The sequence below is a fragment of the Pelmatolapia mariae genome, linkage group LG7 (assembly GCF_036321145.2).
Source record: "Pelmatolapia mariae isolate MD_Pm_ZW linkage group LG7, Pm_UMD_F_2, whole genome shotgun sequence".
NCBI lineage: Eukaryota > Metazoa > Chordata > Actinopteri > Cichliformes > Cichlidae > Pelmatolapia > Pelmatolapia mariae.
In genome coordinates, this window is record NC_086233.1 from 19939663 (window position 1) to 19962848 (window position 23186).

Below are 23186 nucleotides of genomic sequence, written 5' to 3' on the forward strand. Positions count from 1 at the left end.
TGCACTACAGAGTCTGACACTTCACTTACATCAAGTGACCCTGAACTGGTCTGTTTTATTTAAGACTTCCTTCCTTGCCACAGTTGCAGACTAAACCCAAGAAATTTGTTGTGGCCAACCACACACATAACAGCAATCTTACATTTTTACACACTATAGGCCACATGTTGTATGCTCCGACAAAGGACTCCTAACCACACATGACCAAAAGCAACCAGGTGCTTGTTGTTTGTGATGTGTTGAAATAAGGAAAGGCTTACATCGAAAAAACATCCCATGGAATGAAAACAACAGCTTGTTAGTCATTCTGTTTATATTTAATCAGCGCCAGCTTCCAAGAAAAGGCCAAAACTGCCATGATGGGTTTTTTTCCTAAAAGTGAAAATCATTCACAACACGTTGTCCACAGTAGGAGTCACAACCACAACGTGATACCACTTTGAATTACATGATTCTGGTTCATATTTTGTTTTGAAAATTTGTCAAGGAATTTAACAAACACACAAAAAAAATCACTTTAAACTTAACCCTGAAAACATTCATTTGTACAAATTCTCTATTAAATTAAACCCCTAGTTTCAGCATACTCACCATCCACTGCTTGTCTTAGCGCCTGAAGTTTCCTCTGTTTTTCCTTGATCTTGTCATAGGCACCGGTGATGCCCGAGCCTACAGACAAGGCTGAGTGGTGATGAGGCTTCCGACTGTTCAGCCCACCAAACTCAAGGTATTGAGAATCCCTTTCTCTTAAAGCTTGCAAAGGTGATTTGCGCCTGCCACTGGAGTGTGTACTTAAGGCACTACTGCCTCTTCTTGCATCCTCCAAAGCCCCAAAGCGAAGAGCCTCTGGGTCAATGCAAGCCAAGTCCACAGAGGAAGCCCAGGTCTTCCTGGGCTGACTTAGCTTCAGTTCCCCACTGTGGAAAGGCAGAGATCTACGGTCCAGTTCCACAGGCCGGCCTTTTTGCTGGGGGTGAAAGGGGTGCAGATAGGGATAAGAGCGCTGGGAATGGAGCGAGGGGGGCTTTGGGTAGAGTTCACTGGGTGAGTCAGAATTGGTGTGATAATCAGACAGGGAATACTGTAAGGCTGCCCCGTCATCCCCCTTCAAAAGATCCTGGATTGGCAGTGAGCCCATGGAACGACTAAGGCCTCGGTTTAGAGAGGTTTGTTCCTGAGTCTTCGCTCTGTAGCGCTCCAGAACCCGAGGGGCAGCACTCCTCCCTAAGAGCAGGGGAGAACCAAAATTTTAAACACCAAGCAGATACAGAGGCTGACAAGTGTTAAAATAGCTTCTTTGTGTCCAATAGTATATGACTGTTACACTTTTGCATGTAAAACAAACAACAGCAGCCCAAGGAATAAAAAGCTAATATTACTACAGTTCCTCAGTTTGTTGAGAAACTATTTTTCCATTGTTTTAAAAGGAAACCAAATTGTGGCCCAATAACTAACAATTTCTGCCATAAGCATCTTACAATCTAGCACTGCCTTTCCTTGAATAAGAACTTTTGCTTTCACCATCCATACATTTAAAGTTTGCCTTTCCAGGCATATAAACACTACTAGTAAAGTCTGTTTTTTAGAGAGAAATAAACCAGTGAAGTATGCAGGAACAAAACAAAGGGAAGAAATACAGAAACAAGAGGGTAATCGGGCAGATGTTGAGGCCTGTAAAAAAAAAAAAAAAATCCTGCATGTGGGTTGGTTTTAATCTAGAAAGCATATGTTTGGAAATGCATTAAAGATAGCCAGATTTCAGTCTTCCAGGAACTCAGGAGGAAACTTGAAAAAACTTGACTGAGTAAAACTGGAATAAAAAAAAAAAAAAATCCAAAATTTATGCTGCATGTCTTTGATTTGTCAAAGAGGTGAGTTACACTCCCGGACACGCTGCCAGTCGATCACAATGATAACATGCACAGCATGTGTAAAAGGAAAAAAGACAATATCTGAATTCCCTAAGCAGCAATGAGAACTTGGAGCCACTGGGTTAAGGGTGACAGAGAGAGAGAGCTGGTCCTTTCAGAGGAAAGATGCTTAAGAACTGAGTAATACTCTTTGCATGTACTTTCCCTAGGGCTGGCTGGGGATCAACCAGGGAAACAAAGCACTGATACAAACAGGAGACCAGCAGCTACACTGGTGACTCCAAAATATGCATCTGTAATCAATGCCATGCCGTGCTTACATAATCGGGATGGAAGCCATGTTTGTGCTCTGCTCTCCTCTTCATGGCCTGGAAAAATGCCTGAGTTCTCTCAGAAACCACTGGGAAGATTTGTTCATATTTTCCTGAATTAAATCCGATTCGAGGTTGTAACTTGCTGTTCCTCTCTCTGACTACTTTCACTTCTTTCCCACAGACTCAAAGAGTGAGTATGTCACTGATAAATGGTTAGAAAACAAGGGGAGCAATTTACATCTCATTCTTTCTTCATTAAAATATATTTTTAATAAACATGTGGGCAACCAGCATAAACTGTTAAACCCTCACAGCTTAAAGATTAGGAGTGAGTAAAACCACCCGGCCAACATATTACGATGACCCCATGAGCTGCTGTTCTTTCGTGTTTTGCCAAACATTTTAACCGACTTATGAACCTCTGAAGGTGACCCATGGTTTCTGGCACCACAGAAGCAGTTCAGTAAGTTGTGAGAACCCCTAACACCCTTTCGCAATTTGATTGTTTTTCTTTCCATGAATAACTTTATACCGACAACAACAAGCACCCTGCATAGTTGGCTGTTTCAGAGATGAAGACTTGGCCACTGTCAATATAATCTTCAACACAATGGCAATTCACTATTCATCTAACATATACCAGATTATTATTTAATCTTCCATGTCACAATGTTATTCTCTGTATCTATCAGTGGACACATGTTTTGGTTCGTCTCTGGACTCGCTTGACAAATTGAATTTCAAAGTGTTCTCAAATGTTCTAAACAAAGCCTGCTTATCTAAGATCTGGTGATTTGTTTTAAAGAGAGGCTGAACTTGTGACCCTCATATGAAGATTACACAGAATGTAGGTAAACAAAACATTTAAGTGCAACGGACTAATATTTGCAGAGTTCGACACTAAAAATAAATAAAAACCTTATCTCGTTGGCAGCCTTTTATCCCCCTGCAGCCAATAGATACGACTCAGTGTGGAAATTAATGATTTTGAGCACACCGCTGCAACATTACTGTGTGTCACTTAGGTGCGGCTCATCTTACCTGAGGGCAACCCTTTGCCCCTCAGCCTCTCCCGAATCTCTTTGCTCCGCTCAGGAAGAGATTCTCTGTCAGTCAGCAGACCGTCCAGCTGTGAAAAAGACAGAAAATGAAAAACAAAGAGTGAGGGTGAAAGAAGGAAGACGTCCTGAAACATGTTCTATCAGCATGACCACATTACCTGTTGTATAATTCAAACCTAGTGTGCTTTTGGAAGAGCTTGTTATAGGTCTTTAACATACACTTAGCTAAGAAGCATTCTTCCAATAAAGGCTTCCTGACAATTTTGCAAATATGGACTCCTAGACAGGAATGCTGGAATTTCATTTTATATACATCATCACATTTTATACCTGAGAAAGGCTGCCCAGCACTGTCCTGACGAGTCTTCTGATATAACTGAAAGGAGGGTCACAGCTGGAGTTTCGGATGTGTTTGCTGGAGATGTCCAGGACTGTGCGCAGTGACATTCGACTCAATGTAATGTCATCACACATGTTGAGGAGTAAACTGTTTATGTGTTCTCCCAGCTCCATAGGCTGCATAGGGGTAGGGGTGGGGGTGGGGATAACACAGTTAAGCTACAAACAGTGAAAAGAGCATCTTGTTCTCAAGCATCCTGGCAAACGGTTGGTCTAGATTTTAATTAGCGTCACAGTCACTACATAACATCAAATTAAATTTTATGAAATAATATCAGAATTCATCTGTCTGTTAAACGGAGAAATGTTTGGCTGCTTTTGGACCGAACACTTTATAGCTAGTATGCAGTTGGGAGGGCTCATTACAAGCAGCTGTTTTGATCCACAGTAGATGCACATTCACAAACAGGAACTGAAGCAAGGCTAGGACACCACCTAATGTTGTCATTCTTTAGTTTCTGTTAATTCTGTTTTCAGAGTCTTCATTTTCTCTGTTTTTAAAAATGGGAAATTTTGGTGCTGCATTCCTGTGTTTAACCAAACAAGGTACACTTTCATCTGCACATATCTCAAAACCTTAAACTTTGTCTTATGATGAGAAAGTACCCAGTCCCTGATGGAAGCTTAAAAAAACAAAACAAAACAAAAGACCCTAAAAAACAGATTTCTGAGAGATGTGATGTTCCCCAATTCAGTGGTTTGTAGAAGTAAAAACACGTATACTACCTCCAACAGTTATTACATTATGAAAATAGTTTCTGTTATCCAAAGGTGCCTTCTTTACATGCATTTCTGTTCATTCTTCATGGTTTTCAACAAGTCTGATCATTTTACATCATGCAGGTGTATTGCCGGGGTATCACAGAAGTACTGTGTTGAGTTTTAGGTCACTTGGATGAAAAATTCTCCTACTTTAGATTAAGAATTGGGTAATTGATAAGATTTTAAGGATACCAACTCCAGTACTGACTGTGCTTGTATCCCTGATTCTTTATCAATTTCCTGGGTAGTTTAAAAAAAAAAAAAAAAAAGAAGAAAAAAAAAAAGAAAAGAAAGAAAGAAAAGAAAAAGAACTAGACTCTGGTATGCCAAAGCAGTACTATTGTGATTTTTGCCTTGCTTTGCAATACATGACTGTCAGAAAAACATACCAGCAGTGATAACAGGTACTGATAAGACTGGAGGCATGTTGGAAGCTTTTCTTAGTGCCCATCACCAGTACAAAATGCACTCGATCATCTTTTATTTTTTCATATTTTTTGGTACTGTAGCATTTGGCTGTGGGCAGTGAGCTAGCAACTGATTTCCATCATTTACCTTATCTTAGAAATAAAGGGGAGTTTTTCAACAGAGCTGAATGTTGCAATCCACCCATTCCACAGAAAAAATGCTTTGATTTTGTTTTTTCCACCATATATCATGGGATTTTTCAAAATACGGGATGAACAAAGTATATCTTTACCTATTCTACTGGAGAGTTGAGTAGAATGACATAGAGTTATGTGTTTTAAGTGCACACAGCCACACCTTTAAGGGTGACAGGAAAGGCTGATGAGATAGGGATGGATGAGAGTGGATGGAGCCTCAGCCTTTCAGTGAAGCGGAGCAGATGGCAAACTTGAGTGTGAGATGCCTCTAAACTGTGGGCGGTATTTTCTCACAATAGTGAGCACGCTGTGCAGATTATCTTTTACACCTGACTGACTCTGGTCGAGATATGAGCATGTCTTCGAACCATCTCTGTAAATTCCAAAGTGCCTTTACCTTTTCTTCCATTTCTTATCTAGATGTGAAGATCACAGTTTGGAAAAAGACATATATGCCTGAAACCTCATTGACGATGTATATACAGGTATCTGTGGAAGTATTTGGTACTACAATATGCCTAAGAGGGACATGCGCTACTTTCTCCTATTCCACTGTTCTCCACTATTTCGGCAGCATGCCTGTGCAGGTTTGACAGCTGAATTTTAAGTAATTCCACAATGCTCAACATGATAGATACTATTAAACCTTGACAAACACAGGTGTGTCTCTTCCAGTAAAACCCGTTCAACACTTACTGTATTTGCCAAGTGTGCCATTTAAACACCTGATGTCATATCTTTAGTCCAGTCTCACACAGGCAACAATGTACTAAAGCATCACTTCTACACTTTAAAATGTGCTGCTATCCAAACTCTGAGATTTTTTAATGTATATTCACTTCACTGAATATAAAAAATATATATACTTTTAGTTTATAAGACTTTGTTAAAGTGTACACAGAATTCCACATCCAAAGCTGTCCAGGTGGCCGGATTGGAGCCTTTGGTGGGCCATTCTGGACCCCCAGGCCATATGTTTGACACCCTTGCTCTGCACATGTGGAAGGAAGCGTCTGTGTTAAAGATTTACCTGACTATGGGGGATCTCATAGTCCGCCCCCCAGAATAAGGTCATCCCCAGAGAGTACATGTGCATCTGTGAAAAATAACACCACTTAGGAATCATATATAACATTATATTTCATTCACTCAAGACAAAATGCATGCAACAGTAAATAATAATAATAATATATGTATAAAGATGAGGCACAAAACCTGAAAGCAAGTCAAAGATAAATGGACTAAGGCTCAACAACTGCTAAGAGATTTTAGGGGGGGCGGGGGAGGAAAAAAACAGGACAGGGGCTCTCAACCTAAATCCAGAAACATTTTTCCATTTTCCCCTCCTTACTCCTCTCCGCTCGTTGCGTGGAAGAGAAATTACTTCCCCTGAATGTTGGGCTTGGTAGAGGAAAGAATAATTCAGGGACTGCCAAAGAATGCAACATTGCCTTCAAGGTCTTTTAGGAACACATCACAGAGTACAAATTTAAAGAAACACTAACACTTTCAGAAAACGTGTAACCTTAGACGCTGTCGATTAAAAGCGCAATATGACCTCTATATGTCAAAAAAGGAAAAGGAAAACTTGCACATGACGTATGTTTATCCGCAGTCTGATAATGAAGGAAACAGATTATATTCTCTACACTGAAATAACTTAGCTGGGGAGACAGGCCCAGGGTTGGAAAACTGACTCAGCAAAAAACCATGTTGAGGTCTGTGGGTCTGTGCCAGAGACGGGAATCCAGTCATGCAAGGTTTTTGCTCTTCACCAGAGAGGCAGAGTTAAAATGAGGGGGTGTGGTGTACTGTGATCGCTCACAACTTCAAATCTGAATCTTCTACATGCTGTCTCTGCTTTTCCAGTGAAGAAATGCTCTAACCATACACACTGACTATTAGTATCATCTATACCCAACATTTAACACGAAACGTTGCAGAACAGACTAAATGTACTAAATGCAGAAAATGTACAAAACTTTAAAAACGCAAGACATCTGAAAAAACAAAGACAAAAACTCGTGATAGACAATAAAGACAGAACAAAAATAGCTCTGCCTTGTTTGTTCATTTTCCATTTAGCATGTCATTTGCATGTCTTTTGAAACTTTGGATGCCAAGGAAAACAATGACTAGCATCAGCAAAATGACGTAGGCAGGATCTTAAAGAAACAGAAAAAGAAAGCACGACACACAGCTATGCACGTAAGGAAGATCTGTCTGCCAGTAAAGCCACAAAGTATGTGTAAACCTTTCACAGTAATGATGCTTTTTCACAGCATTTCTAACCATTTAATGAACAATTATTCATCATGCTTGAGTACGTGAAGCCGATAAACAAAACAAGTTATAAACATTTTTCTTACAATCATGGTGATTTTCTTTTGGATTCTGCTAAAACATCTTTGGGAAAGATAATTAAATTCCTTTGTGCAGGAAACCCCCCGATGAGCACACAGGTGTTGACACATATTTCTCTAGCCAGTGTCAGGCTATTAAACTAATGGTTTTGTGCCAACAAACCACCAAAAGGCAGAAAAGTTAAGCATGTCTGACAAAAAAAAATCTCCATTTAAGGGAGAAAATGCATCTATGTCATTAGTTAGGATACAACCGACATGACTTGGTCAGAAAGAGCGAATGTAAACATGGCTATGTTTAGAACAAGGGGTACTCAACAGTCACCGGCTGGTTAGATGACACCAAGTGATGGTTCGAAATGAATGTTTAGTTTAAACACAAGATTTCACTTAAAAATATGGGCAACAACAAAAGATTAGAGCACACACACACGTAGACTAAACAATTTGGCAGATGCTGTCGCCACGTGGTGTATTATCATGGTTTATACCTTTTCTATGTCAGAAACAGAAGTCAAGGAGTTCCCCTTCAGGACCTCTGGTGCTGTGAAGGCCCTTAAGTCCTGCTGGGTGACATACTCGTCTGTGAATGAGATGTTGCCAGATGGCATGAGCAGGAGGGACCAGGGAGATATAATGAAGCCCATGGCTGAAGGGTCTGGAAATGGAAACAACATTTCAATGATTAGTTTGCCATCACGGTTGAACAGCAGAAAAAAAATAAATAAAAAAATAAATCATAGTTTCTTCACATAAATTCTTAGCCATTACCACATATTCACACAAGGACAGTGTTAAAGTCAAGATCTGTGTTTTTAAGCTTCATACTAGCATCAAATTTTGTCTAAGCATTTACAGCCTGGATCCAGCGACTGTACACATATCCAACCACAGTGGAGGTTTCTCGCCATGGCTTTGGCGTTTATGGAAATTCAAGATGATTGAAGTAAACAAAAACACATGTTGCTTTCTTAGTCGGCAAGAAAATAACTGTTGGGGCATGGTTGCAGAAAGGAATGGCCACACAGCGTAATTCTCTTTTCCTAAAAAGCCACAGCCAGTGTGATGGTGGGAGAAGGTTTTAAAAATACACAAAGGAATGTTTAAGCAGCGCTGCAAAATTCTTTTCTTTGACTGATAGTTAACTCTGAGAGGAGCAGGGAGACGAACACAGGAATTTGATTTGAGGCAAAGCTGGTTTTTACTAAGTAAATACAAGTTTCCTGTTTAAAAACTCATTTTACCAAGATCTTACTCAAAAGTAACTGGTTTAGTAGTAAGTCTATCCCATGCAAAGTTTTTGCTGACCAGACTGACTCAGCCTGAGGACATGCATTTCATGACAAATTTTAATACATTGCAGATATATGCAGAAATCATGCTAGAAGGATAGTGCTTGTCAAGCCAACAGAACACCATGCAATGCAACATTACATAACCTACCATCTTCAAATGTAAGTTTTTAGCCTTTTGAACTGCTAACTAAGCTTAAGGAACAGGAAATAATTTTGAACAGCTATATTTATAGCCCATTCAGCTAGGAATGAGAACTAAGCAACTTATCCAGTTGAGAGCTGGTACCAAATTATCCAATTCATTAGAGTCGTATTCCTCTAAGCTAAACAATGCCTTTTTTATCAGTGCTGGCGTGTTTTTCTGACAAACGAGCATTACAAAATGAGACTCATGGTAGCTGATATTTTGAACACAGAGGTGCAAGCTTTTTTCCCCTTAACCATTCCTACAATGAGTCCAGAGATGAAGAAGAACTGCTTTTGAAGATACACCGACTGGAATTGTCTTGGGCATCTGAGTGTCCATCCTGATGTTTTCTGACTCCAATTTTGTTTCTAGGAACTGAAATTGACAGCATGTGCTCTCATTCATTTGTTTCTTCTTTAATAGAAAACTGAATTTGTGTTCTTAATAAGAACACTGACCACTTAACTTTTTCCCCCAAAGAGGCCCCAGGTCCTTAAGTCACTCTCACTCAAATAAAATCTCAAAGTGAAGTGTTTTACACAGTAGTAAAAGAAAATTAATGAAAATTAACTGGAGTATAAACTACTTTCTCTAATATGCATTATATGTCTGTGTCAATCTGCAATTACTTATCCAAAAAACTTGGCCATCGGGTACTTTGCAACATGACTTTAGCTGTACTACAAACACTGCTTACTCAGCTGAGCTCACAACTTTGCAGTCGGAGGTAGTACTTTGACTAAAATAAAATAAAATAAATAATAATTTATATTTTGTTACCACCTAGCCCTATAAAAAAAGGAAATGGCAGATTACTGGTTACATTTTGGGTAGTAATCAGCCAATCACATGGCAGTAACTCGGTGCATTTACGCATGCAGATATGCAAGACCTGTAGGAGATCAAGCTGATCATCAGAATATGTAAGAAAGGTGAGTGACTCTGAAAGTTACATGGTTGTTGGTGCCACACAGGATGGTCTGAGGATTTCAGAAACTGCTGATCTACTGGGATTTTCCCCACACAGCCATCTCTATGCTTCACAGAGAAAGGTTCAAGAAAGAGAAAATATCCAGTGAGAAGTTCAGGTCAGACAAAAATGCCCCCCTACATATTAGCTGAGCATCATTTGGTGCTCACAGCTAGGGCTGGGCCATATCATACTGTTCACGGTAATACCTGTATAATGTTGGGCAATGATAAGAAAATGAAATATCGCGATAGAATAATGGTAAAACACGCATGTGCAGTGCCTTTGTTGTAAAGTATTTTGTCTCGTGTCAATTATATCGTCAGTTATATCGTTATCGCAAATTTTCAAATGTATATCGTGATAAATATTTTTGGTCATATCGCCCTGCTCTACTCACAGCCTATTTTTAGTATTACTGAACGGCTGATCTGGTGACTCAATCTATCACCGTGGATTGAGTCACCAGAACTCAATCCACGGTGGTGGAACGAGAGACTCACATCATAGATGAGCAGCAGAGAAATCGACAGCAACTGTGTTATGCTATCATGTTATGTCAGACCAAATCTCTGAGGCACTCCTCTAATATATAAATGGGACCATGAAGAGTTATTCCTACAACAAATTAGAAACACTCACCCAGCACTTATTCAAACAAATCATTCTTATACAAATATACAAACCACTACTGTTTACACAGAGAAAAAAAACTGTGCTAGTGGTGTTTGACCACATTAGCACACACAGAGTGCTGGAAAATCTTGACCCTACCTTTAACCACAAAGACAATGACAAATCTGGTGCAAAAAGCAAATATCTAACACACTTCACCAAAAAAACCAAACCAAAACCTATTGTTTTCTCTTTGTTTAAAGTGTTTCTAGTCATAAATGGCCAACTTCATCTAAGAGAACATCCAACACAAATATTAAAGTTAAATGGTTACTAATATTAATCCACTCCGTCATAAACTGTCTTTACATAGCTTTTAACTATATAACAGCTGGCTTCAACATCTGCTAGTTAAATTGTAGCTTCTCTATGCAGTCTAAAACTATCCAACTAAAAATATTCTCAGCATAGCAACACAACTACACAATAGCAAAACAAAAATTATGGTGCATTCATATCATTGTTCTCCTACAAGTCTTGCCACCTAGCACCCATATGGAAAAGCATTTGGACACTTATTTTGAACTATTATATAAATCAACCACAATTTCAGTGGTCATGAGACAGAAACCGCATGTATAGAGTCACAAGTCAGCTCTGATAGAACTGGTTAAAAGGTATGTTGACATGCCCCAAATGTTCTTCCCACGGGAAGAGATGCTTCCATCAGGACTTCTGAAAGAAAAGACTTTAAACCAGGATTCACTCTGTGTCTCTCTTCAAATATCTCTGATTAGAAGAGAATATCATAAATAACTGGTACATCAATGCCATGTCAAGACTACTTTTATCAAAAATATTCCAAATATCAATCTTTCATTCATGTCCTTAATATCTTCAGAGCTTTATCTCAAAAGACAATAAATTTCTGTATAAGAGTATCTGAGCATATATTGCTTGTAATTATTGTTGAATATTTACAGGCTACGCTGACAAGAGAGGGTTATTACAGCATTACCAGTACTGTCTGGAAATGAAACCAATCAGAAAAACTAGAAGTTGAACTCAACCTGGTTTATGCAGACTGTAGAAATGCACAAAGTCAGTGGTTGACGGTTTATTTGACACAGTCCTGCCCTATGTAATCAGGTGCAATGAAATTTTGTCTGAACACCCAGGGACTGCAATGTCTGCTGACTCACTTCCTCTGAGTCACATGTTGTTTAAATTTTTCTTAAGTTACAAACTGATATGATTGCATGAGAACCAAAAGGCATTTATAGGCACAAGTAAGTCACAAAGTTTATTTAAATACATTAAATACGGCAGATTTAAAAATCCTACTAATTATGTCATTCTCTGATGCAAAACACTGACAAATAAAGGTTTGCATTGATTCAATGTTTTTACAGATTTTACAGTGAGGAAATAAAATTATGACAATACAATTTGACACTGAAAACTCACATGATGTGGTTTTTTTTAAGAAAACAACACAGATAAATATATTAATTTATTTTGAAATAATAACGCATGATGATGACAGAATAAGGCCTCTACCTTTGATTCCATGTTCACCTACCTTTGTGAAAAAGTTCTTGGAGGCTCTCTGCACTCTGACTCAGCACTGCCCAGACCTCCTCTTCCTGGAGAGGACCTCCTCGAACCTCCAAGGCTTCTGCCAGAGACACATGCATGTTCCCTGCAGAAATACAGCAAGACGAACAAGAAAAATTTAATTTACACAAAAAGACCTTCTGAAATCTAAAGAAATACGTATTTATGCCAAAAAGATTGCCATCTTGAAATTTTAATGCTTCCATCCAAGTTTTATTTATTTTTTGAAACGATTGCAAAAACTTTAAATATTGTTTTCTGCAAACTTCCCCCATAAAGACAACATTGAAGCCTGCCCGTACCCTTTAATTTAATTGTTTTGACACCTCAGTAAATATCAATAAACATGTTGTTTAACACCAATTACAATAGTTTCTGCGTTTTTCCAAGGGTAGTTGCATAAACAGAGATCACCCTCACTAACTTCTAATGCACACTACAAGTAGGCCTGAAATACGACATGATCTGCTCGGTTCAGAAAAGAGCTTCAAGAGTTACTCCTAGTAGGCTTTCAGGGGGTGAAGTATAAAATATAGCAGACCTTTAATTCAGTCCATTCCATCAAATTTATTGATTATTCGTCCACTGATGTTGGACGAGAATGCCTAGCTTGCAGTCTCTGCTCTAATTCATCCCAAAGGTGTAGAGGTCAGGACTCTGTGGAGGCCAGTCAAGTTCTTCCACACCAAACTCGCTCATCCATGTCTATATGGACGTTGTGTTTTGTCCTGGTGTGAAGTTATGTTGGAACAGGACAGGGCCATTCCGAACATGTTCCCAGAAAGTTGGGAGCATGAAATATTCCAAAATGTTTTGGTATGCTGAATATTAAGAGTTCCTTTCACTGGAAGTAAAGTAAAGCTGCACAGCCATGGAAACCCATCCCATGAAGCTCTCTACGGACTGTCCTTGAGCTAATCTGAATGCCACATGAAGTTTGGAGGTCTGTAGTGATTGACTCTGCAGAAAGTTGGTGACCTTTGTGCACTATGATTTTACGTCTCCAAGTGCTTGACTTTATACACCTGTGACTATGGAAGTGATTAAGCAGCAGAATTCAGAATGGGTGAGTGAATACTCGGCAAACAGAGATTTCTTGATTAGAAAACAAAACAAACAATCAGGCTCGTGAGTGCAGACATTAATTCAATTGTCAAGCTTTGCAATGCAACAATAATATTTTAATGGCTCCATTTAGCACCTTGTGCACACTCGTTTTTCACATTCCTGGAGCATGACTACTTCATGACAAATGTATGATTGCGCTGAGTTTTGTTTTAGGCCAAGAATTTGACTAAATTAGACTTAAAGTTATACAGATATGTTTCTGTCTGGTGACAGTACTTAAAATCAACTCCCCTCCTGCATGGAAATCACTTTCAATTAATTCTAGGGCTATACACAAAAAAAAATGCATTTTTTTTTAATGTAAACTTTTAATTGGCTGGGATTTCAATACTTGCTTTATTAAACCACAAACACCTACAAACCAACAGCTCCTGACAAAATACTCTCAAAATGCTTTCAGAGGCACAGAAGTCATTTCACAAAAAATGCTAAGTATTTTTAGGTCAAACCCACACAGGAAGTCAACACAACAGGTAAGACAGGATAATAAAGAAGGAGCCTGCACAAATCCACAAGATGACACATATAGTTCAGTCTAATTCACCTAAAATGGATTTGGTGCTCTCAAATTCAATGTTATCAAAACTCAGTGACTCTAAATACATGAGTAACCAAATAATCTACCTTAAAGGCAAGTCCCATAGTGAGACATTTCACTCATGCTACTCTGAGAGCTGGTGTTATGCAAGAACCAAAGATTACGAAACAAGGACACTTTCTATACTTCTAACAAAAGCAAAAACGCTTCACAGTCCAGCAGATTTCAAGCTACAACATTTCCATACCTCAGTGAAAACAAGCATCTCTATTTGAACCTGAGGTTCGTTCCCACGCATGTAAAATGACAAAGGTCAAATAAAGTGTATGCATATCTCATATGTTAGGCATGTCAAGTGTGAATTTGTAGGTTTGTTTTGTCATGTGTTCTTGTGAATGTGCTTCTATCTGTCCCTGTCAAGAGTGAGCATGCCTACTCACAATGACTGGACTCTATAGAAGCATGTGGGAAAGCACTTGATCCACCAACTTCCTCAAACACAAGTACACACATATATTCTGTCACTACATTCAAATCCTAAACCTAATTCTAATTGCGTCCCACACGCATTCTCTGAGTATAAGAGGCTACACGCAAACACAAGCATACACTCCTGCAGCCTCTTAAAACAACCTAAATGTTGCAAATGAGCATCTTAGTTTGCAACCAATCTACTTTAGAAAGTCTTTCAGAGTCAACTGGACGCAGTTTGTCTACGGTCCCTGTGTGTATGTTTTATTCCTTTTCCTCTGTGTCAACAAGTGTGTGCCTTAAGATTTTTTTCTGCACGGTATGCAGAGGGGGAATGTGCATTTTAGCAGTTCCTCTGGCTTTTTATAATGAGCCAGCTACTACTTGCTAACACAACTAAACCATGAAAAGTACTTTGTGCATACACTACTCAAAACACCAACTACTAAGTGCACTGGCCTGGCTTCTGTGTGAGTTTAAAAAAAACAAAAAACACTACAACTGTTTGTATTCGATTACAAATACTACTAAAAGTCAGAAATCATTTTTATTCATGCACTAAAACTTAACTAGATTCCCTGTCACATAAAAATCACCTACAAAGACCATTTTAAATAGGAAAATAAAAACTATTTGCTGGAAGATCACATTTTAACCACTGATTCAAATAATCTACTATCTCATTATTTGTGTTTTTTACTGTCTCCACTGTGCAGCTGTTTACTTTTTTTGGACTTTTTTGGTTTTATGTACTGTAATGTGATTCTAACCGCTGTTCTAAGCTGTACAACAGGGGTTTGTTGTGAACCAGTATTAACTTAGGTGGGACAATTAAATGTATTTAATGTTGCATTTTATTTTTCCTGCATCATAAAAGGAATCAGTCATCTGTTTTACAAGAGCATCCGCCATAAGTTTTTGTTACTCCATATTTCTGCCAATGCAAGACAAAAGACAACTTGCATTTCTTGAAAGTCAGCAGCTTCCAGAAAACTCATATTTCACATTCCCGGAGGACAACTTCATGTTCCAACAATTTAAAGACTTCAAGGACCTTTTAATACGTTTTTAATAAATTTAAGATGTAACTGTTGTAACTTAAATACCTTTGGGTTTTTGACTGTTTACCCAGCTATAATAATTCTTAAAACTTTAACTGGAGCTCTGTTACCTGAAGATTAAAATTTGTTATCACTTGCTAGATTTTAGACAATTATTTCAAAAGACTAACCACCATATTGTCAAGATCATAAGCTGAGAATGGACTGAAACAATCGATAGATTATGTAAACATACAGAATAATTAGACTGTTACTCACCTGTTGACACTTCACACCACAGTATCTCACACACTATACAACAACATACAGGCTGGTACAAGGTGCATAGTTAGCATTACTGGTTGTTAGCAGGATTCTTCTTGAATGAAGTAATTGTACTTTTGGGCACTTCTAAGATGCCTTACAAGAGGCAAATGAAAGTGACAGTTTTAATTTTTAATTCACGCTTTTTAAATTTAGGCACAATTTAAATTTATTGTATTGAAAAATCCAATCCATAATACAACATGTTCCTTTCTCTTATAGTATGCTAATAAATATATAAAAAGGACATTTGGGAAAAAACAAAAACGGCATGTTCAGAGATATATATTAGAAGTAGTTAAAGCTAAAATATTATTGGATATATGGATAACTTCGACATTCCACCCAATTCTATGATTCTGTTTTAAAGGATCCATCTGTGAATAACTTTGCATGTACAGGTTTCTTTCACACAAGACAGCAACAACACAACATGTTAAATTACTAGCTATGGCTGCAATTGCCTTTTATGGAATTTTAAAAAATAAATAAATAAACCCAAATCCGCCAAGGGCTGTATATTCTTTTCCATTTGGCACTTAAAAACATGTGTTAGCCATCTTGTTAGATGACCTTAAACACTGACCACCAAAATTCTAATCAGTTCAGCCTTGTATCCAAGTGAGTTTTGCGTCACATTTAAATATATTTCCTCAAAGCTTTCAAGAGATATCACATGAACATAATAGGATGTGCAGACATGCTATCAAACTGTAGCGGCATCCATATCTGCCCAGTGTTGGCGGATGTCTGCGTGTCAGCAAAAAGATTACAGTTAGTGATGTCACTGGCTGACGTTATCATGTCAATTTTCTAAATTAAAAAGAAAAAAAAAACAATTAAAACAGTGCACTTATTTTTTATAGTTACAATTTACATGCCAAAGAAAATCTAAGAAATGCTAAATAAACAAAGAGAACAATTATTTGCACTGACTATTCACCATGTTGGTATTATAAAACATTGGTATTAACCCAGAATTTCACATCTATATAGCACACAGACTAAATAAATAAATACTAATAGAGCTTAACAATAAATGTGGAAAAAGGGGGAACATATTTCCCACTTATGATATACAATAGGAATAATATACGGTCAAATCAGCCCATGAAACAGAGCATCTGAAAATTACACTTTCTGTTGTAGTCAAAGCTATATTTACCTTAGACTTTTAGCTTCCCTACCTAATTACTGAGTCATCAATCAAACGTATTGCTTCAAAGTGAAATAATGCTTTAATTTATTTAAGAATTATAGTCCTACATTTATTCATGTAAGAAAATGCACAGATTTGTTCTCCTTGCTGACCGGACACACTCAGAAAGCAAATATTTACAAACACGAAATATCACAACAATACAATCCAATGTATTTAACCAATGTATTTACCCCTGCTTAAACCTGCGTACATGATTTACATTAAATCTACCCTACAAACCACTGAATGAGAAAATGGCACAAGGAATATCTTCTCTTATCTGTAGTTTTTCTTTGTTTTTTTTTTTCTCTTTAAACTCCAGCTACTGTGCTGCACTGACAACTCTAGCTAACCTTCCCAATCGAGTGATGGAATGATACCAATGTAAGCAAAACAGGAAGCTCCAGTTTTACAGACTAATTTACCCTGAGCAGAAACTGTGAGCTCATTTCACTTAGTTCAAACATAAACAACCATATTTGCATCTTCGTGCGCATGTGTGTCACATATAAATGGCTCTGTTGTGTTGGTTTGTAGTGCAATTTCTCCAGGATATAAAAATGTCACTGTAAAGCTGTAAAGCATTGTTGCTTTACGGCATATTTCCTGATATGCAAATATGCAAATATCGAGGGCAATGCAACAGATTCAGAAGGTGTGCCGGGTGTACTTGGTTAAAAATATGCATTACTGTGCATTTATATAATAATAATGTGCATTTGTAGTGAGGATTTAAAGATGTTTCACAAAATTGAAAAAAGTCCACACTAAAAACAGGACAGACTATACACTCAGCCAGTTCATTAGGGACACTTGTTCCAATGTTCATTAATGCAAATACCTTTTAAAATCCAGCACATTAAGGAAAGTAAATGTGGTAAAGACGACCTGATGAAATCTTATCATTTCAGAAACTGCACAGATTCTCCCACACAACCATCTCTAGAGTTCACAGAGAATGGTGTGAGAAACAGAAAATAATCCAGTGAGTAGCAGTTCTCTGGGAGAAAATGCCTTGTTGATGTCAGAGGCGAATGCCCAGATTGCTTTGAGCAGATAGTAAGGCTTGGTCTGATGAGTCTTGAACTCTATTGCAACACTGAGAAATTCGGGTTAGAATTTGGCATAAACAACATGGATCTCAAGACAAAGGGTGTCCAGCTCAGTACCAATAAGTGTACCTAATGAAGTGGAAGTGAGTGAATGTATGTAGATGTGCTTGATCACAGCTTTGAGACAAGATTTCATTAATCAGAACTCAACACAAAAGTCCCGCCAAAAAAGTCAAGAAAAGAAATCCAAACAGGAAAACAAGCATAACTGCAATAAAAGATCAACCAAACAGCAGCCACTTAAAACCTGTACCAGACTGTGCAACGTCACATTAAATTAATTTTCATCTTCTGTTGAAAAACTGTACTTAAAACATTTTTTCAATGAGCTTAAAATCTTTCATATTTGGATCAGATATCGGTCTGACACGGACTCAAAGAAGTAGCTCAGGTATCTGTGGAAGCACTGAGCACTGGTAGCGATCTGTTCAGTTCCATATTGTTCTGAATTTATTTTGCACTAGTTGCTCAAAGGACAACTCAGCATACCACTGCTTGTGTGAGAGGAGAGGTCCTTAAGGCAATCATAAATTCAGGCACAGTTAAGCCTGTCACAATGAGCTAAAATGAAATGGAAGCAAATAAATCAGGTAAACAACGTAAACAGGTGAACAAAAAGTTTATCTTATATATCTTGGCCCTGTTAAGTATTTATTTTTTAACCAAACAATGCCAATTTAAAACAAATGTATACTTATAAATCTATTTTTTATATTTTGTTTTATAATTTTACAAAGAAACTAAGTAGAAAGGTAAGTTTAAGTTTCACGTGATGTTGACTTTCATTTCAAAGAATGATTCGCTCTCTTCTCCAATCAGTTCAACCAGTTCCAGGTATTAGCATACAACCAAAACTTATCTGTATCAGAACCGCCACCTGAGATCGTGTCCCTGCCTCATAAGTTGGCAGCCAATCAGATGTGGCAAAGACACAAAAAGGAGCTTAACAGCAACCATGTCCACACCTAATGTTTCATTTGAAATTTGACTGCATTACATGATATTACTGCTCTGAAGTGTTGCCAGCACCAAGCACCTGTGTTTTCCTCTTTCTTTTGGACCACACCTTTGGCCTCATTTGGTCTAATGACATCCCCCTTTTTTGCAAATTGCAAATTTCACAACTGAGAAAAAAAAAAATCACAAGAACATGATATCCAAATATCAGTACTGGTGACTGACAAAAACATGGCATTTACCAGTGTCACTGGCTGATATATCATATTACATAATATCATCAGTAGCAGAAAGCATCTGAAAATCCATTTTCCCACCTTTTTGTCACCAGGGAACTGAGAGACCTTGGACTAAAACTTTCATGACAACTGAGGGAGGGTGACTATGTGTGAGGATGAGAGAGAGTAAAAAGGGTTTTACTTAATCTCTTAGGTCAGCTGAAGAAATGTCAAAGACCATCAGTCTAAAATCGCACCAAATTGTGAGCAAATCCCATTTAAGTGGATAATATGAAAAATCCAACATGCTTGTGGTTCTATGAAACTCTCTGGGGATAGAAGTGTTACAGAACCCATTACCATCCCCTAAGAAGACATCACAAAGGAAAAGCCGTGTACCAGTGTTGTTATGTCTGGCACTATGAACTCATCTGCTATAAACTGGGTCACCAGCCTGTTCTAGCGCTGTATTTTATTTCTGAAAATAATACGTGAAACAGTGTCCTTTCAGTGAATCTTAGTCTGGAGAAGAGGGTTAATGAGTAAGCAGGCCAAAATTCTTATGCAGGAATGCAGGTTAACCATTCTAGCCATCAGGAGGCGTGAAGTTGGAGGCGAAGTGGGATACTACCCATCTTGCTCATTACCCATGAGAATGGGGAGAGCGGGTGCTGTGAAGCCCGATTGTTTTGTGGCCCTTGTTATTTCAACAGAGACCTACAGTGGAATGTTTTTTATCCTCACTCAGGCTACTGTGCAGGCCAGCTCCTCTCTCTCATTGGACTATGGTCCTGCTCATTATTGAGGTGCTTAGAAGGCAGCGGGCCAAAACAGCGAGAGCAGACAGCCTTCACCACTTCAGCACCCCATTCTCTGTTTTCCAAAGTGTAGAGATGTTTGTTCCCAGAAATTCCTCTGAATTCCCATACCATAGCTAGGGAAAAAAAGGGGGAGTCTGCTGCTGTTCGTGTTTAAAAGCCTAGGCTACAGTCACAAGGATTTTAAAGAAAATAATCCTGGAAACGTGATAATGTTCTTTACTCTGCACTTTTCCTTTCCTCCCACCTTCCTCTGTCACGGCTACCAGTCCACAAAATGGATTTGAAAACAATCACCTGCAGCTAAATAACAGAAGCACACATAATTCCAGTTTCTCCTGCTGTCTTCCAAGTTCATCCCTCAGCAATAAACAAAAATCTAACCCTGCTCAAAATCATCTGAAAACAAGCCTAGCCGCACTTTGGGGGCAATGTGGCATAAAAGCACCAGATTCCACTCTTGCGTCCAAAAGCACAAACTCATAAAGATATGAGAAGGAATGTGTTCATATCCTCCAAACATCAGACCTGTGGTCTCAGCTGGCAAGCACATCTGGAACAGAAGCTGGTAAGAGGTGGTGGGGAGGGGAGAGGGGTTACCCTGCGCCAGCACTGAGGTGAAAATCGTCCTGAAGGTTTTGCGTGCCAGGAAAATTCAGTACCAAACTCTGAGTGAACCTCTATTCCCCGAATCTTACTGTACTGTGCAGCCTGCAAGCACATGATTCAAATTTAAAAAACACACCCGTGTGTGTGTGTTTTGAATTTGAAGAAAGGCTTGATCAAGATATCTTTCGCGAACACGCCTTATGACACAAGCAATGAGAATTCATACATAGCTAACTAGGCTGCACACTACTGAGGTGATAAAATGCAACTTTAAGCCAGAATTACGGTTTGAAAACCTCAACCTTCACTACCTGTTAAAGGAGCTGATGTGGTGCTCCTTTCTGCAAAAATTAATCTGCTGTTGTATTCACAGCTGTGTCCTGCTCATGTTTGCTTATGAAAGAAACTGAGCAGAGCAGGAGTGACTCAACTAAATAAAATGGGAAAACCCAGTGGTGAGTTTTCATTATTTTTGACTGACGTACAATCAGTAGACATGCTTTTCCACATTACTTATGAATGTCTAAACAGGGATGCTGACAATTACAGCAATGGGACCAGTACCTTCCAAGTACGTCCCGTTAATCATCTCTTAGCGTTGGTGTTTGTCTTGTTTTTTGGTTGTTTTTGTTTTGAACAAAGCTTGGGTAGGAACCAGAAAAGAGAGCTTAGACTATTTTGTTGAATATCAGCCCAGCTCTGGACCAACAGCCCTCACTTCTCATTTTGGTCTCGACCTCATCCGTTCCATTTCTGTTAATCACAGGGTTGCTGTGAGTACAGTGACATGCAGAGCTTGGTTTTGCAAAAAAAACCCTCACTCCAGCTCCCCCCCACCTCTTCCCAGCACACACACACAAACCCAACCCACTGTCTATATTCCTATTTTTTCCTCTTTTTCTTGACGGTGCCCCATTATAGCCACTTTAAACCTGGTCAGGCACACAGCCTAACCTGATCGTTATATAGTCTGCAAATTGACCTCTGACCTTAGGTTAATTACCACAGAAAAGCGGTGAAGTTAAGGGGGAGGGGGGCCAAGCTGCCTTCCCCGATAAAATCCTTAGCCTGTAGAGACACTATACCGCTTCACCTTTTGTTAGGGTTTGGAAGGTGCGTATATGCTAAAATGTTATTCGCATTTCTCATAATTATCCAAAAATGTCCAGGTAGAATCACTTGAAATAAGTCAGTCTGCCAGTCTTGTGCTATTTTTGAGGTGGTGTTTCCACCCTCGCAAAATTACACTACGATGTGATTAGCTTAAAGATGCCCCATTTGTCATGGGTTCTGGACTAAGTTAACATGACGCATAACTTTTAAGGTCGAGACATATTAGTTAAATATCAACAGTGCAGCCAGCTATTAGTTCTGACGATGTTAGTTTTGTTATTAGTTTAAAAAAAAGGGTGGAAAAGACATAAAACCTCCGGTATTTGAGGCTCCTCACGAGTTACTCAATCCCTCGGTTATCCCGGTTTGGCTAAAGTTAGCTAGGACACTATAAAGTTTGTTTACATCACTTTCTGAGCGGTTCATAAAAAGCTTACCGGCCGAGACGAGCTACAAAATCAGCTGTGAGGGAAATGTTGGTGCTCGGACGAGGTTATGAGTGGGCATACAAACGGCACCAGACGCCATCCCATCCACAAAGCAACATCTTGGATCGTAACTGTCGGCGAGGCAGGCAGGCAGGCGGAGAGGCAACAGGTTTACCTTTCCGCGGAGCAGTCACCTATAAAAATCCACTTCCACTGAAGCTGGCCACAGCGAATGAAAAAAGAAAAAAAAAGTAAAACTGTTCTTCTGAAACTCCTCAGCTCAGAAGCTGCGCTTGTTGGCCACTAAACAGTACTGCTCTCACCACCAGAGAAGCCAAGTTACCATTACTGCTGAGGAGTGGAACAACCCCTCCCTTTGCGCGTGGGCTGACTGGAAGTAACCAGACACCTTACTGTGGCTGTCTATTGGCTCTCCGCGAGGGGACTGTCATTTAGCCGTTCCTATAGTAACACAGTACCAAGTCATGGAAGCAGAGTATGTATCCAGATCGCCGACGTTTCTTTAAAAATTGCTCTTATAAAATTAAATATTGTCCACTGAGATACATTTAATAGTTGTATAAGAACGAAGTTTTTTTTTATTACTTTAAGATAAATTTCTTTGAAATACACCACTTCCATAGGGTTATGTATGGTATGTGTGTGAATCTATTTGTGTATTTTAATATAATTGAAAGGCTGTTTTTAAAGAGTTCTTAAACCATGGGAAATTACGACGGACCCGACCTGTTTCCTGTTTAAAATAATTCCAAAATTAACCATGATTTCTGTATATCCCATAACATCAAAATGAGTCAACTAAGCAGTCAGGAAGCAATTCACTGCTGAGTACTTCCTTCCTATAGGTGCTCTTGTCTTGATGAGCTATTTTTGTGGTTTACTTTGCGCCATCTTGTGACATTTATTCCTCATTACAACCTTTAGTAGCCAGATTGTGGCCAAGGGTTATCTCTGCCTGCCTGTGCCTGTTAGTGCTAAAAGACATGATTATTATCACCAGCCATTGCCTGCAGTGATAAGGCTTGATTACTTGACACTGATTTTCCACTTAGATTGAAACCAGTATTATCATTTCAGCAGATGATGCCATTGCATATAAACCATTTCATTTTTTGCGCGGGCATGTCTTTGTAGGTGCATATTTAGTCT

The 23186-nt window shown here is 38.8% G+C and overlaps 1 protein-coding gene across 3 annotated transcripts in view; it reads right to left on the reverse strand.

The window, feature by feature from the left end:
- Positions 1-22336, reverse strand: part of ptpn13 (protein tyrosine phosphatase non-receptor type 13) — a 49649-nt gene extending 27313 nt beyond the window's left edge. For all 3 annotated transcript variants that reach the window (XM_063478325.1, XM_063478324.1, XM_063478323.1), the window contains exons 1-7: positions 22026-22336; positions 12025-12144; positions 7867-8033; positions 6043-6108; positions 3577-3762; positions 3227-3314; positions 592-1224 (exon numbers count right to left, since the gene is read on the reverse strand). In XM_063478325.1, the coding sequence (XP_063334395.1) occupies positions 592-1224; positions 3227-3314; positions 3577-3762; positions 6043-6108; positions 7867-8033; positions 12025-12139 (1255 nt within the window). In that variant the 5' untranslated portion in view covers positions 12140-12144; positions 22026-22336. The remainder of the gene's footprint in view (positions 1-591; positions 1225-3226; positions 3315-3576; positions 3763-6042; positions 6109-7866; positions 8034-12024; positions 12145-22025) is intronic.
- Between the last annotated feature and the right edge of the window lie 850 nt (positions 22337-23186).